Source organism: Scophthalmus maximus, chromosome 22, assembly GCF_022379125.1.
Source record: "Scophthalmus maximus strain ysfricsl-2021 chromosome 22, ASM2237912v1, whole genome shotgun sequence".
Classification (NCBI taxonomy): Eukaryota; Metazoa; Chordata; class Actinopteri; order Pleuronectiformes; family Scophthalmidae; genus Scophthalmus; species Scophthalmus maximus.
The window spans coordinates 2,764,592-2,779,612 of record NC_061536.1 but is presented as its reverse complement, the minus strand read 5'-3'; the positions used below and the strand labels follow the sequence as shown (position 1 = coordinate 2,779,612).

The following is a 15,021-nucleotide window of genomic DNA, read 5'->3' as shown; positions in this document are numbered from 1 at the left end:
ATGCAAATAAATATGCAGGATGGATAAAGAGGCTCATTTACATCATCCAAGTTAAGGGGTAGCTGAAATTATACATGACATTATCACACAACAAAGACAGGGTGGGAAGTGGGAGGAGGATGGGGTGCTGAGCCACCTCACACATTCCACTTTTCTTTTTTCTCAATTTTTCTCTGTCTGCCACCGTCCTTTGTGTCTGCGTACACCTTGAAGCCAAATCTAGACACTGTCATAAAACCTTCGTTAACGGTGCCCGCTTCCTGCCAAATAACGATCTCCATAACAATCACTGTTAACATGCAGGCTGGGGCAGCCTGGCCGGACATGCAGCCCCTGTTTCCTATCTAATCCTGACAATACATGTAAAAGGGATCGGTGGAAAAAGCGTGAGGTTACTTTTGTTAACAAAACTGGCAGTGTGGACTGGTGATGCTGACAGATGAGAGCACGCGGTCGGTTGGGAGCGTCGGATCTGAATAATTTGCTGCAGCAGACACCAGTTCATTCTCCCCAAGCTAGACAGGCTGAGACGTATTGTGTCTGTGTTGGATGAGCCCAGGCCTGCGACCAGGCAACTTCCAGCCATGCGCTCAGTGATGACATTAAATTTACATGAAAGCTCATATTTCATCTGCTATAATCTCTGTGTGGCTTAGGCACATACGTACATATTCATATTCAAAAAGCTTTGTCCCAGATTTAATATGAAGGGGAAAGTGCTTTTATTCTTCATTCCGCTTTGCACAAATGCGGCTTGTAAAGAAGGGGAGGATGTCAGTGACTGTGTGAACCCTAATGGGACTATTAAAAAGCTCATAAACAGCGTTCATTGTCCTGTATTGTCAAGTCAAGTAGTTTTTAATTGGACAATGTCAAAACAAGTGCTATCAAAAATATTATTTGTTAGACAGAATCATTTCGTGACAATTTTCCTGTATGAAAAGAAAGTGGTACTGTGGTTGTCAATCATAGTGACCTGGTGAGTGAGAAAAATACACACAGATGGTGTGAGCTCATAGCCAAAGACACACCATTAGGATTTTTTTATTCCTGGCAAAGAGAAGGCAGAACAGAAGTCCCATACTGTAACATTTAGTGCCATCTAGGTGACATCTGAATCGTATGTGTGAAATGCAAGGTCACCAGACTGGATGCTCGACACCCCTCTGACTGAATCTGTGATGAAAATCAGAAACAGATGCAGTAGCAGTTGCAGGCGGTGCACTCCAGCATCCAGGGAGTTTTCAGGCAGACGCTCAAAGGAAGCTTTGGTTCGTTACACCCTGGTCTTAAAATTTTTTTGTTGAAACATGGAAGTCAATTCTTCAGATAAATGTAGGGGTTGATATAGATGTAACTAGGTCCAAGGTAATGACAAAACTGTAGCTGCTCAGAAGACTGTGTATACAGCAATTGTGAATATAAAGAAGTAGATTAACTCAACAAGAAAGGCATGCTGGGAGAGTTACCTTCTTTGCTCCTGAGCGAGCTGAGGTTGGGCGGCGTATCAGTGCTGGTTTGGACACAGTAGACCTCCCTCGTCTGAATGCCGCCTCCGCACAACCCTGTCTGGTTTCCACGCCGACGGTCCTGTTGGCTCAGCAGCACATCCACCCTGCACTCCGTCCACTCTGTGGTCTTCCAGCTGTAACTGAGGCCAAAGGGGGGAAACGAGAACAGTTGGTATGATATAGTTTAAGAAGGAATATTAATACTAGAATAGAATAAAACAGGTTAAAACAAAAAATCTGTTGGTGAATCAGTGTCAGCCTTCCAGAAAAAGAGGCAAGGGAGGGTTTGTTTAAATCTGGTGTTGAGTTGCTGCATACAGACTATTGACTAATGGTTTGTTGGTCTGGTCCAAACACAATTCCCATCGACCACAGGCATATGTGAAGATAATGCAGTCAAGTCAATTCATGTTAAGTGTCATTTCCTGGGACCTTACCAAGCACCGATTACGTTTGCAACCAAATCAATGGTTCCATTGGACAATGTTTGACGCTTCTCAGGCAGCAAACAGTAAGTGATTCTGAAGAAAACTCATTTCTCTCTTTTGTTATTGTTCTGATTTTTCTGTTCTGGCCGTGCCGCGAACCCGCAACCTTGGTTATGGGAGATCGAGCGGAGTTGCAGCGTGACTCGCTAGCACGTCTCTTAAAGTGTCGATGAGTGTTGTTTACAAACTGCACTCGCAGTGTTGTGAGGTGCTGTCCGCACAATTTTTTCATTGCACACGCAGAACCGACAGCCAGTGGACCGTGACGAAATATTTGCAGATTTTTACAAAATGTGCATTGCTTTAGAATCACCTACTGCCCCTTTAATTGACTACAACATTCACAGTTCAGCTATATACAGGCTGCGTTCAGTGTTTTGTAGAGTGATGCTTTGTGTCAGATGGGGATGTAAAAGAGATTGGAGTGAGTAATTGAATCTGATTAAGCACAGTTTTAAAGGAGTAGTATTGAAAGGAGCAGGCCAAGCTTGTGTTAATCTGCGCTCGCTATTGTCTCATTAAAGATTGCCGATTGTGAGGATAGGCAGTGGGAGGTTTAGGTTCAATAGTATGTGTGGCCAAATCAAAGCTATTCAGCACTGAGATGGCCGACAACAAAACTATATATTCATATTTCCTTTTTTTTACTGAAATCATTAGACAATCAAACACTTTTTTCATCATCATTGTTGTTGCCATAGCTCACAGTGTGGATGGCTTTTTGCAGGCACTGAATAGCATTTGTTGTGGGTGAGTGAGTCACAGTTGTGAACAGTGTTGAATAGACTTTTTGTGTTTTCGACCTTATAGATCTCTGTTTATACTGCACTTCAGGACTTGCAATTTACACAGACTGGTCCTGTGAGTGCTTTCCAAGACTCAATGTTTTAAGCAGAGAGGAGGTAGTTAATTGCATCGGCTATTCATACGTGTTGTTTGTGTGTGGTTACTGAAATGGCAGCAGTCTGCTTCAGCAATAAAGCATTGTGGTTTCCACCCTGAGGTCAGAAAATGTAAACCCCCTGCCTCTATCTCTGCTGATAATGGAATTCATTTGAGGTCGCCAATGAAAGGCTCCATATTCATGAGCGACGTCTCTGCCTCTCTCTCAGAACTGCCGCGGCACAACGAGGCCCCTGGGAAAGCGTTGCATCTTGCCGCTTTAAGTTGCCCAGATGGGGTCACTCAGACAGATAGGGTCTTCAATACTGTGGACAGAAGTGCTGCCTCTCTTTCTGCTGTCTGTCAAAGGGAAGGCAACAGGAATTGATGGACATCAATTTCCTGTTTCATATGGGTTATATAGAGTTGAAGTGGAACCAGAACTTATAGATTCTGTTCCAGGGGTCAGAAAACCTCAATCAAAATCGGTTTACTTACCGAAATATATATATTTGTACGCAGAAGTATGTCATGCAGTTCACTGCATGACATACAGTTCACTTTTTAATAGATATTTTAAGGTTTAATTTTAATCTAGGATTCACTGGCTCTGTATTTGGTCTGTCTTTTTATTTATTGAGACCTTGGACTTTGACAAACCCCTCAGTATATTCACTGTAATTGGTGGAAAGCAGGACGGCAGTGACAGGATGCGACATGGTGGAGTAAGAAAGCGAAAGCAGACACCACATTAAGTTCCTCTCAGAAACTCCATTCGACTATATATGGTGCCACAAATGGTAAATGGACTGTATTCATATAGCTCTTTTCTAGTCTTATCGTCCACCCAAAGCGCTTTACAGTTCAAGTCACATTCTACCATTCACACACATATTCAAACAGCACTTCTATACACAGCGCCACACACTGCCTGCACAGCCATCGTAGGCAATTTAAGGGTTTAGTGTATTACCCAAGGACACTTTGGCACATGGATCGGAAGAGCCCTTAATCAAACCATCAACTTTCTGGTAAGTGGAGGACCCTCTCTTGCTATTGAGCCTAACAGCTGCCCACAACAACTCCCCTCTCACCCCACTGGTAACATTATGTATATGTAATGATACAGCTTAGTACACTGCAGGTTTCTTGCATAAGTAGCTGCCAGTGTCTTCTGATAAATCACATGAAATGATGTTAGATGCCCATTAGATTATGAGCATATGAGAGACTACACGTTGGTACAGTACCTGACAAATCATAGTGGGACATATTCAACGACTTGCGTGATGTCAGGCTATTCTAGCATCACTTATTAAAAGTGTTATTTGTGTAATTGCATTCAATTGACAAAGAAATATTATACTAACATGACTGACACTTTTGGATATCCTTATGGAAGTGCAAAATGAATTTAGCGCAGCCTAAGCCACTATGTCCAATCTTAATACTCCTAGCCAGCACAGCGTTGATGTTGGTTAAAACTTTTATCCATAAATCACTCATTTTAAATAAAAAATTGACATTAAATCAACTCTTAGCAAAACAGCAGCTCTTGTAATTTAGTTGTATTCCTCTTCCTATCCCTGTCCTGTACTTACACAATGCAGGGTGGCACTCCGTCTCCCTGGGGGCTGCAGGGCTCCTTCTCCTCCAGCTCTGGGCAATCTCCTCCTCCACCGATTGCAAACTGGCTCACTTTTCTGGTACGAGTGCGTTCACCCTTGGGCCCGTTGGGGTCATAGCACTCCTTGGAGCAAGCTGACCATTCGGACCATTCAGTCACATCACAGTCTTTGGTCATGACACAGGCATGGAAGGTCACCGGCAATGTCTCCTGAGAGCACAGGCTGTAGGAAACAAACACAAACATACCATTAGACAATATGAAACATTGTTTGAAGAACTATTCTCATACCTGCAATTCTGCATGAAAAAGATGACCTTTAACACAGACCCATTTGACTGCCCTGAGCTAATAGGATTGTGCAATGGTATAGTTTCTGTGTCATTAAAAATAAATCTATAGTATAACCAACATTTAACCAACATTACATCTCTTTAGGTATTGCAAAAATTTAAAAAAACAATTCTATAATTGAGTGTTTAACATTGTGCAGTATTTTAATACCCTTTCAAATACATTTGAAAGGGTATTAAAATACTGCACAATGTTATTTTTGCCAAAAAAACCTGCAACATCAAACTGCAGCTCGACTTTAACTGGAAATAAGAGGTGCAATCATATTGCACCAGATTTAACTAATGTTCACATTGTCAAACATGAGCAATATTCCACTGATTTTAAATAAGTGATTTTGTGGCCTGATCTGAACGCAACTTAACTATAGTTTGATTGATATCTCCACAATCTTAAATAACAAAAAAATACTATTTTGTGTCAAAATTCCGATATAACAGGATTATAATTAGGTTTTAGTTTTAAATAATTAAAACTTGTAAATCACCATATTCATAAAATGAAAATAAGCATCCGATTGACAGCCGTACACACAACAGAAGATAAAGAGGAAGGCAGAGAGTTGCATTTCTTTGTCTGAAAAAAATGTAAAAAAGTACAAACACTTTACTCTCAGAGTAGATTACTAAGAACCATACAAAGCGACTGTTGTGCAGAGACTATACAGGCTGGGAAAATCTGGATGTAGCTCCTACAGCTTTTCCTTGTCTGACTCAGGCTAAATGATAAACGTGGTTTGAAAGTTGTTCGTCAACAAACCCAAACAATTTGTTATCTGTATTTTCAGCAGCAGCTTCACACCACCATGGCTTTGTTCAATAATGGGATTACTGTGCAGCTAAAAGACACCGTTTTTTTTTTGTTTTTGTTTTTTTCACTGTGTGTTTTGTAGAGGCTGATTAGCCATTTGGGATAAAGAGAAGCCGCTTCCCATTTTACTCTCAACAATTCCGTTTTTTTCTGAGTTTTTCCTGAACTTCTAGAGGCTTTCTGAAGATTTGTGAACAAACAAACTGTCTGCTCTTTTGGGTCTGTTTCTCTTTCTTCTGTTTTAGTCATCTGTCTTATCAGAATTCCCCTGTAGCCATTGAGGTTCATTCTCTGTAACACCCTTTAATCATAAAGTTAGAACAGCAGCACAAAATGTAAGTTTGGACTTTGAAGTAACTTTGCCCATGGTTTTTCCAACTAGTCACCACTAACTGCTGCTATCATCATACCCATTAAACTAATGTCATGAGAAACACCAACCAGAAGCAAAAAGAAAGCATGAATGCAAAGTTAAAAGGGACATATTATGCTCATGTTTAAGTTTTCCATTCATGCAACTTCTCTTTCCAGCCTCCTGCCTCTTTAAGGCCCCCTCCCATTGCCATTCCCATTTACTTATCCTTTTCCTTAAGTGTCATATAATTATTAGGAAAAAAAACACATGAGGAAAACGACAGCAAACCCCACATTCTTCGATTCTTCCAAACACCTGACCTATCATTGCATAAGTTAGGCATAGTTCTTGGTTTAGTTTATTACGCTTAAAATTATCAGAAATATTTGGAATCGTCCTGTGGGGACAATAAGCATTTATTCCGAATATAATGTAATCACCATCAATGATTGACCATAGTTGTGTTTTGGAACAAAAATTAGACCCCTTTTTTTGTAAAATGTTTTTGTAAAAATTGATTCAAAGTCAATTGCTTATTTACAATAGTATTCAGACCCTTTACTGTGGCACTCCATGTTGTCCATTGTGTTTGCTTTAATCATCATTGAGATGTTTCTAGAAATTGTCCACTTGTGGGAAACTCAATTGATTGAAATTGTGATGAGGCACAGATCGAGACAAAGGTACAAATCCATTTCTTCAGCTTTCAGTGTTCCAGGGAACACAGTGGCTTCAATAATTGTGTAATGCCAAGGTCGCAAGATGTCATTGACAAGATGGACAAAGGTCATTTTAAGCATTTGAAACAGTATGATTAACTAATGTGGTTTTGTCGTTTTCAGGATTTCTTGTTCTCCACCAGTATTGATATTCCATATAACCCCTCTGCTTAAACTGAGCCAGAGTACTTGTGTCTCTCTAATGGATTTTAGTCTTTGTGTATTAAGCAAATATTAAGTAATATTCTGCTTGAACACATAATATGATGAGTGGCGGTGGCTTGAAGTTTGATTGACGTATGATTTCTGATCTTCTCCTGGGCATTAAAAGCAAATGTATATTACAAATGCCTTGATTTTCTCAGGAAGTAATGGACCCTGCTCAGTGGCCTCCATTAGAGCCGAGGAAGAGCAGACAGACAGAATGAGGCCAGTCCTCCCCTACAAAGAGCATGGCTCTCAGACACCTCATGCACATTGACATCACTGGATAAGAGACTGTGCATCTTTGGATGGACCTCACAGTGGAGTGTTGATGCATGCATGCATCCATTGCAATCGAGCTTGGAGAAGCTCTATGTACACCGAGGAAGTGCAATAGGAAAATTGATGTAGAACACTCACTAATTGAAACTGACAGCAATTTTCCTTGTAACCTTTAGCATTATTACCGAGCCTCTGCACTGTGGCATTATTAAAAATAAAAAAACAACAGACAGACAACTAATTAAGCTCAAGCCCTCATGTGGGATTTAGGATGATCTCATTTAGCAAACAGAGGTAAAACTGAAGGCTTACAGGGCTTCACAACACATAACCAACGACAGAGTTATGAGCACTGACACTTGAAACCAGTGAGTGCCACAGACCGTGCATTCAACTGCATCATGAAGCACTCTGACAGCACACAACAACCAAGCCACATTTGTTTAGTCCAAGAACTTTGTCTATGATTTTTTGACAGAGATGTTTACAGATTAGGTATTTAATGTGCTGTGCCAACATTTAAAAAAATATTTTTTATAACAATATTTGTCAACGGCAGGATGATAGTTTTGTCTGGGGGATGGGGCATTTTTCATGCAGCACAGTTTACAGACATTGTCTTGTACAGTGTTGACAAGCGAGGGATACATATAAATAAAGGGGATGTTGTAGGTATATGGTCTTAAACCCCTACACAGCCAGGACACCCTGGTATGGTTAAGGTTAGGGAAAATTATTTGCTTTTATGGCAAATGAACTATGGTCAATCTATTTTCAAGGTTAAGCAAGCAAAAACCGCGTGGTTAAGATCGAAGAAAGACAGTTGTTACAGTTACTGTTACTGTCAGTCACGCATAAAATCCACAATCCCGACCTTTGCATACAATATTGAATTTTTTGACACTCTACAAAAAGGGTCGCTTGAACGTCGGCACTAGTGTGTAAATTTGCATTGAGGCATATAACTCCGGGGGATATTTGTCTGCCATTCTGGTTTCAGTGGACGTCTCTGAAAACCTCAGTATGCCTCAAACAAACCAGGTCATGTAACGGGTCAATGAACAACCAAATCGGGCCCATCGAGGTATTTGATGCACATGTGACAAGTCTTTAATACTTTTGATGTTGTGTCTAATCAGAACAAACAAAATGTCATCACAATCCAATTCCAGTGTGTAGTTATGTTGTGATACTGAAAATGTACTAAAGGCATATTAAGAATATTGCAAATGTTATTATAGGAAGCACTCCAAAAACCTCGGGGGGTAGTTTGTGTCAATGATGTCAAATTAAAAGTTAAATTTAATGTATTTATTATCTTTTCTCCAAACTGAATAACAGTTATTTGTGAATGGTACGATAACACAGTGACAGAGTGAAAGCATCAGAGCAAATTGAGTATTTCAGAGATTGTTTCCTTACAATCAGTCATTTCAGCAAGTGCACCCTGACCCCATGAAATAACTGTCCATCCATCCATCACAGACAGCCTTCTACTTCACCTTTACCAAATCGTGAACCGAATTCAAAAACTTTGAAAGTCCTCAATTATATAAAAAAAAATCTACCATGATACAAACATAATCCTCATTCCAGTCTTGATTCTGAAACAACCTTTTTTCATCTAGAATAGCCTCTGAAACATCTGAAGTTCATCCAAAATCCCATTACAAAGTGACACATGAGGAAACTTGTCAGTCATTCTTACCTGAGAGCTTCAACAGTCCCACTCTTGTGCACACAAGACACCTCTCGGGTCTGGTAGCCGACCTGCAGGTCCCAGAACTTTCCTCCCTGGCGGTTCTGACGGTTCCTGGTCCTCTTCTTCTTGATGAGTTCTCTCGTCTCGGGATCCTTTGGCTTGCCCCTTTCCCTTAACCGATCTCTGACTTTCATTCTCATTTTCTCTCTTTTCTCCTTGTTCTTAGCCTTTTTCTGTCGTTTGGGCCTGTCTGCCTGTCGGGATGGCCTGTCTGGTTTCCTGTTTGCCCTACTCAGTTTTCTATTGGGTCGGGATGGTTTGTCACCATCTCCGGGCAGTTTATCACCCTCTTTAGACCATTTGTCTCCTCCTTTGTGCTGTTTGTCCCCAACTCTGCTCTGCTTGTCCCTTCCCTTTGACTGTTTGTCACCCTCATCAGACTGTTTGACACCTTCTCTGGACTGTTTTTCACTCCCTCTGGACTGTTTATCTACATCTTTGGAAAGTTGATCACTTTCCCTGGATGGTTTGTCACTATCTCTGGGTGGTCTGACAGCTTGTCTGGCTTGCCTTGGCAGTGGTACAGAGCAGGGCCCCCAAGGTCCCACCCTGAGGCTGTAGAGGCTCTCCTCTCCCTCACAGAGCCCTGGCTGGCATGTCTGAAACTCAGTCAGGTTCGGGCAAGCTGCCCCACCAAACAGTGGCGGAGCCAGAATGAAGCGGATCCGGTTTTGTAAGCCCATCCCACAGGTTTTTGAACAGGTAGTCCACGGGCTGAACTCTGATACCACACAGTCCCGAGGACAGGGGATTAGACAGGCCTGCTCTAAGCGTGGTTTAGGCTCGAAGTATTCACAGATTGCATCCTCTGCGGGCTCAGCATTCGCTTTCTGGACACATCCCACCTCGCGGGTCTGGATGCCCTCCTCTCCCCGGGTGCACACAGCAGGGCGCTGCACCCCGGCACTGCGCATAGACACTGGGACACACTGGTTCCAGGCACCCAGCTGCCAGTCATAAAGATCTTTGTGCCAGTCGCACACTCTGAAGCAGCTCTGCTGGTTGTCAGGTCGCTCCGTCTGATCGCAGTTGGTGTGCAGCGTGGTCCAGCCTTCAGAATGGGCGCACCATACCGCCCTGCTCTGGCTGCCTCCAGGACCACACTCACTGCCCATACAACGACCCCATGGACCTGTAAAGAGTAAGACAACAGAGTGGTCAGGGAACGGTCAAAGGAATCGAATCATGATTTTTGATTAGGAAAGAAACAGAGAACTGCTTGTCACTAGGATTAGATTCCAGTTTATTACAACATTGGTCCTACACTTTAAATGTAGTTACAAATATAACATCTGAGAACAGCATCTCTAGCTGTTCTCAGATTTAGCCATCATTTTGGTGTGTATGATGCTACCATTACCAGTATTCTAGGACGGTGAGACCAAAGTTCTAAGAAAACCACAATCGTTCTTTAACAGCTGCTGTTCAAAGCTCTTAAGTGGGGCAGCTGCTCTGGTAGATCTTCTCAGTTTTACAATGCACTGCTCCCAGAGCGAATATGACTGTGTTAACTGTGTGAATGGAAAACCACGCCCATTCATGTTGAAAATGCTTATAGCCTTCCATCAAAAAGCCTATAAAGAGAGAATAAACATGAAAAGTATGTTTCATGGACAGCCTTCCATCCCACTGGAAACCATTCAATCCACATCATTACCAGCTGATGGCCGCAAAAAAAAATCCTCCATCAAAACACAATGTTTTATCAAACCAAAACAGCACATATTTACAATTCTAAAGTGCTTCTGAAGAAAACTACTGCCTTTCCACATTGGGTATTTGAAGTGCTTCCGAGTGCAATAATGACGTCCTGACAAATACTCACTGTTGAATCACCCTCTGTCAATAGTGATTGCACTTCCACTGGATTTATGAGAATGCAATTAAAGGTCTAAGTAATCATCGACTTTCAGCACAAAGCCCCTGTTAGCAGCGCAGCAGATGCAGAGCCACAACAGCCTAAGACTCAATCAGTACAGGAGGAACATGAAAATTAGCTGACAGGAGGAAGGGTGCCGAGATGAAAATCATTAGCCCTGTACGGTTTTATAATGCTGGGAACCTTTGTAGGTGAAGACACGGTTGTGTGCACCCGATATAGGAGAATGCATGATGAGGTTGTTTTGTTGTTGATGCTTTTTTTTTTTCTAACAGGTACAGAATATTTAAAAAAAGACAACAAAATCAAACCTTGTTGTGTTTTATGGAAACACAAGCAGAAAACAAATTCCACATCAACCCTTCATTCATAAACAAGTAGGCACTTCATGTCTCTGACCTTTTAATAAAAACAAAGCATAAATATGCTGTACTGGTTTAGTTATCTTCATATTCAGGTTGCCTGTTGTTCAGGGGGAGGGGGACCTGGCTGATCTATGGCATCTTCATCACAGTGCAGGAGTGGGACCTTTGTTCCCATCTGCAGCAACGGGACCCGGCAGTGAAAACACCAGAGGCTCTGATGACCTGACTGCAGGGGTTTACCCTCAGCATACATGACCCAAGAATTGGAAGCTGATACTTCCAAAACTACAGTCACTGCCGACATTGAATATCCTTTGATTTCACTATTTTGTCTTGTGTAAAAACTACTTCTGGCTGACTTTACAGGCATGTCCACATCATAAGTAGCTTATAAGACACTAAAGTCTTCGGATTTCTTATTTGAGTACCTATGATATCTGTTCTTAATTCAATGTCTTCCCATCCTGCTGTCTGAATCAGACACGCCTACCTCATGGTGGCACTTGAGTCTGAGCATCATCAAATATCATTGAGATTCATCATGTGGAGAACGCCGACATCTGTAAAAAATGTCATTGCAATCTTGGATGAATCCACTGAAACGGACCACTGCTGGCTTTTAAACACAATTCCATCAAAACCACAAGTGCAATGTCTAATCTCCCCGGCTGTCTCACAAAAAGAACAAAAAAGAGCTCCAACTGTCTACAGCTAGGTAATAAGTCAGAGGCTCCATTAACCACTAGTGCTTTACGGTTTCAATCTATAGAGCTGAGATACAGCAATGGAAATGTCAACAGAAGAACCAAATGGCATTAGCATACAGCTGTAGGAGGAGGATCCGGATCAATACGGATCAATAGCTGTAGCAAGAAACTGCCGCAGACACGAGGGACAGCTGCAGTCGCAGAAGTGACATCTCTCACGCGGCTGCCATTATCTAGTTGGGCTGGGAATGACGAAATGCAGTGCTCATTTTCTGTAGCATTTACTGGAGATAATACATTGTGATGTATTGGAGAGGTCGGTGATGAAAAAAACTTATGGCGGTAAATTGATTTTGTAATTAAGGATTTAGACAAAAAGGCTACATGCTGCAAGGCTAAGTAGCCATCTGGGCTCAGGGTTTTCCTCCATATCCTGCTCTCTAAAGAGGCCAGCATGTTTACAGCCATAAAAGATTAGTTCCCTGGCAGGCGGCATTGTCTGAGCTCTATGCAGGTGCTCACAAGAATTTATGAACATGCCACTGAATGACACAGTTATTTGAGGGCCGATGGCGAGCGAGCCCAAAAGCTGATGGAGGAGGGAGGGGTTAGTACTCACGCTGGCCTACATCACCTATTACCCACTTAGAGGAGCCAAGCGGCACAGCGGGGCACTGTGCCAACAAGACTTAAACTCCAGGAGGCTTGACACGCACATCTAATCACACCCTGCCTCCATTTTTTCTTTTACTACAAACACCCATCACTGATCTATACCAAGGAGACAAAGCAATGAGGAACAGCTGTGTTTTTATAATCACAAGACTCCAGGTAACAATGCCGTCTCCTCCTGAGATTTATATCGCCAGCGTTAAAAAAATTATGATGTTACTTCTCTTAATTACTCTGATATTACTTCTGTTATTTCATCCAATTTTGTGAAGCCTCCACACACACACACACACACACACACACACACACACACACACACACACACACACACACACACACACACACACACACACACACACACACACACACACACACACACACACACACACACACACACACACACACACACACACACACACACACACACACACACAGAAAACTCGAAATCATTAGCTCCGGTTAAGAATTATTGGACCCCTGGTGCTCACGTTTCCGCCCCTTATTAGCAGAAGCATTGTAATCGAGTCATTATTTGAGGACATTGCACAATGCACAACGGAAAGTAAGCTAAACAGTAAGAGCAAGAGGGTTGGTCGCATTGATATCCAGCAAGTGTTGATTACAGATCCTTTACTGGTCTGCAGAACACTTGATAATTTCTCAATTTCAGTTTCTCACAAGCATTCTTCACCCTTCTTCTTCGTTGCATTACTCCTCACTTGGTAAAGGTCAATCATTCCCCCACATTTCTAGCCACTGTGCCAATCTAACGCACTCTGGACCCGTCTGTCTTCTGAAGGCAGAGAGAAAAGACATATGTCCTAAATAACACACAGAGGGGCCAGTATTATATATGTATATATAATTATTATTATATTGTTTGTTAACTTGTTTACGTCAGTGCAATAGGAGATATGACAATGATCCCGGATGTCAATATCAAGCGAAAGACATGGCCGATTTGACAAGTGAGAAGAAAGATGAGTGAAAGAGGTCTGCCTCAGCCAGGCCCGTAATTGGCCTTGTACCCACACTCCACTGGCCCTGTGATCCTCAGCCCCAAGGCTCTGCTGGGAGCATCTATCACTTGATTTATCTCTCTCCTCCCCACATCAGCACCAGTGCAGTCACAGTGGCTTCTGCCGAGACCACTGGTACAGTGTGCAGTGCACTAAACACTGGCCATGGGCACACTCACAGCACTCACAGCAGCCCACTGTTCTGTTGCTGTTCCTCAGAATAAGCAAACAGACCAGCCACTGAGTATAAGAAATGCATTAACAACTTTGCAAGAAACACAGAGCACAGCCCGCACACACACACACACACACACACACACACACACACACACACACACACACACACACACACACACACACACACACACACACACACACACACACACACACACACACACACACACACACACACACACACACACACACACACACACACACACACACACCATCTGAAAGCTCCACTCTAATTCCCCATCAAAGTCAGACCTTTTATACATCAGTCATGTCCCATTGGAACTGATTAAGGGAAACCAGATGTTCCTTCCTGGAATATTTACAACGAAAAAACAGTTCCCAAACATTGATACATATCAACACACTCCTGGGGCGAGAGGACCCACCAACATCATTTTGGAACCAGTCAAGTAAATGTCCCAGCATGCTCTGCCATTGTCACCGATTGATAGAAGTCTTGGCTATGAAGGAAGATCATCCTTCATGTATTGCAGGGCAAGATTTATTGTTTGTAATTTCAAACAGAGCCTTGTTTTCTCTGTGATCAAAGAGTTTGAGGATAAGGACAACAACTGAGAGCAGGGCATTGGAGGTGGCAGTACGGATTTGGGAGCCACAAAAGAAACAAAATGATAAAACATTTCAAGTTAATTAGCCAATGGCAGGCCATGCTTGGCACAGGCTGCAAATGTAGGTAGTAACTACAGTACTGTGTAGTACTGTCAGGAGAGACACAAATGCATTTTCAAAAATTGGTTACATAAAAATAGCTTCTAATGAAAGATGATTAAAACATGTGGTGAATTTGCACCAACATAAGATTCTATCCATCCATTCATCTATCATCTGTACCACATTATCCTTAAGGGTGGAGCCAATCCCAGCTGACATTGGGCGAGGGGCGGGGGTTCCCCCTGGACAGGTGGCCAGCCCATCACAGGGCCAACATACAGAGACAAGGAACCGTTCACTCTCACATTCACACCTATTGTCAATGTAGAGTCTCCAATCAACCTAACCTCAATTTGCATGTTTTTGGAAGTAAGGCAGGAAGCCGGAGAACCCGGAGAGAACCTACACATACACGGGGAGAACATGCAAACTCCACGCAGAAAGGCCATGGTCGGTTTGTTAGTTTGAACCGAGATTCA

At 42.4% G+C, this 15,021-nt stretch overlaps 1 protein-coding gene across 2 annotated transcripts in view; it reads right to left on the bottom strand.

The window, feature by feature from the left end:
• The window catches only part of thsd7aa (thrombospondin, type I, domain containing 7Aa), a 127,454-nt gene that overhangs the window by 60,346 nt on the left and 52,087 nt on the right, over positions 1-15,021 (bottom strand). For both annotated transcript variants that reach the window (XR_007030342.1, XM_047330306.1), the window contains exons 2-4: positions 8,941-10,126; positions 4,483-4,731; positions 1,470-1,651 (exon numbers count right to left, since the gene is read on the bottom strand). Coding sequence is in view for 1 of the 2 variants with exons in the window: in XM_047330306.1 (XP_047186262.1) it covers positions 1,470-1,651; positions 4,483-4,731; positions 8,941-10,126 (1,617 nt within the window). In the remaining variant the exon portion in view is untranslated. The remainder of the gene's footprint in view (positions 1-1,469; positions 1,652-4,482; positions 4,732-8,940; positions 10,127-15,021) is intronic.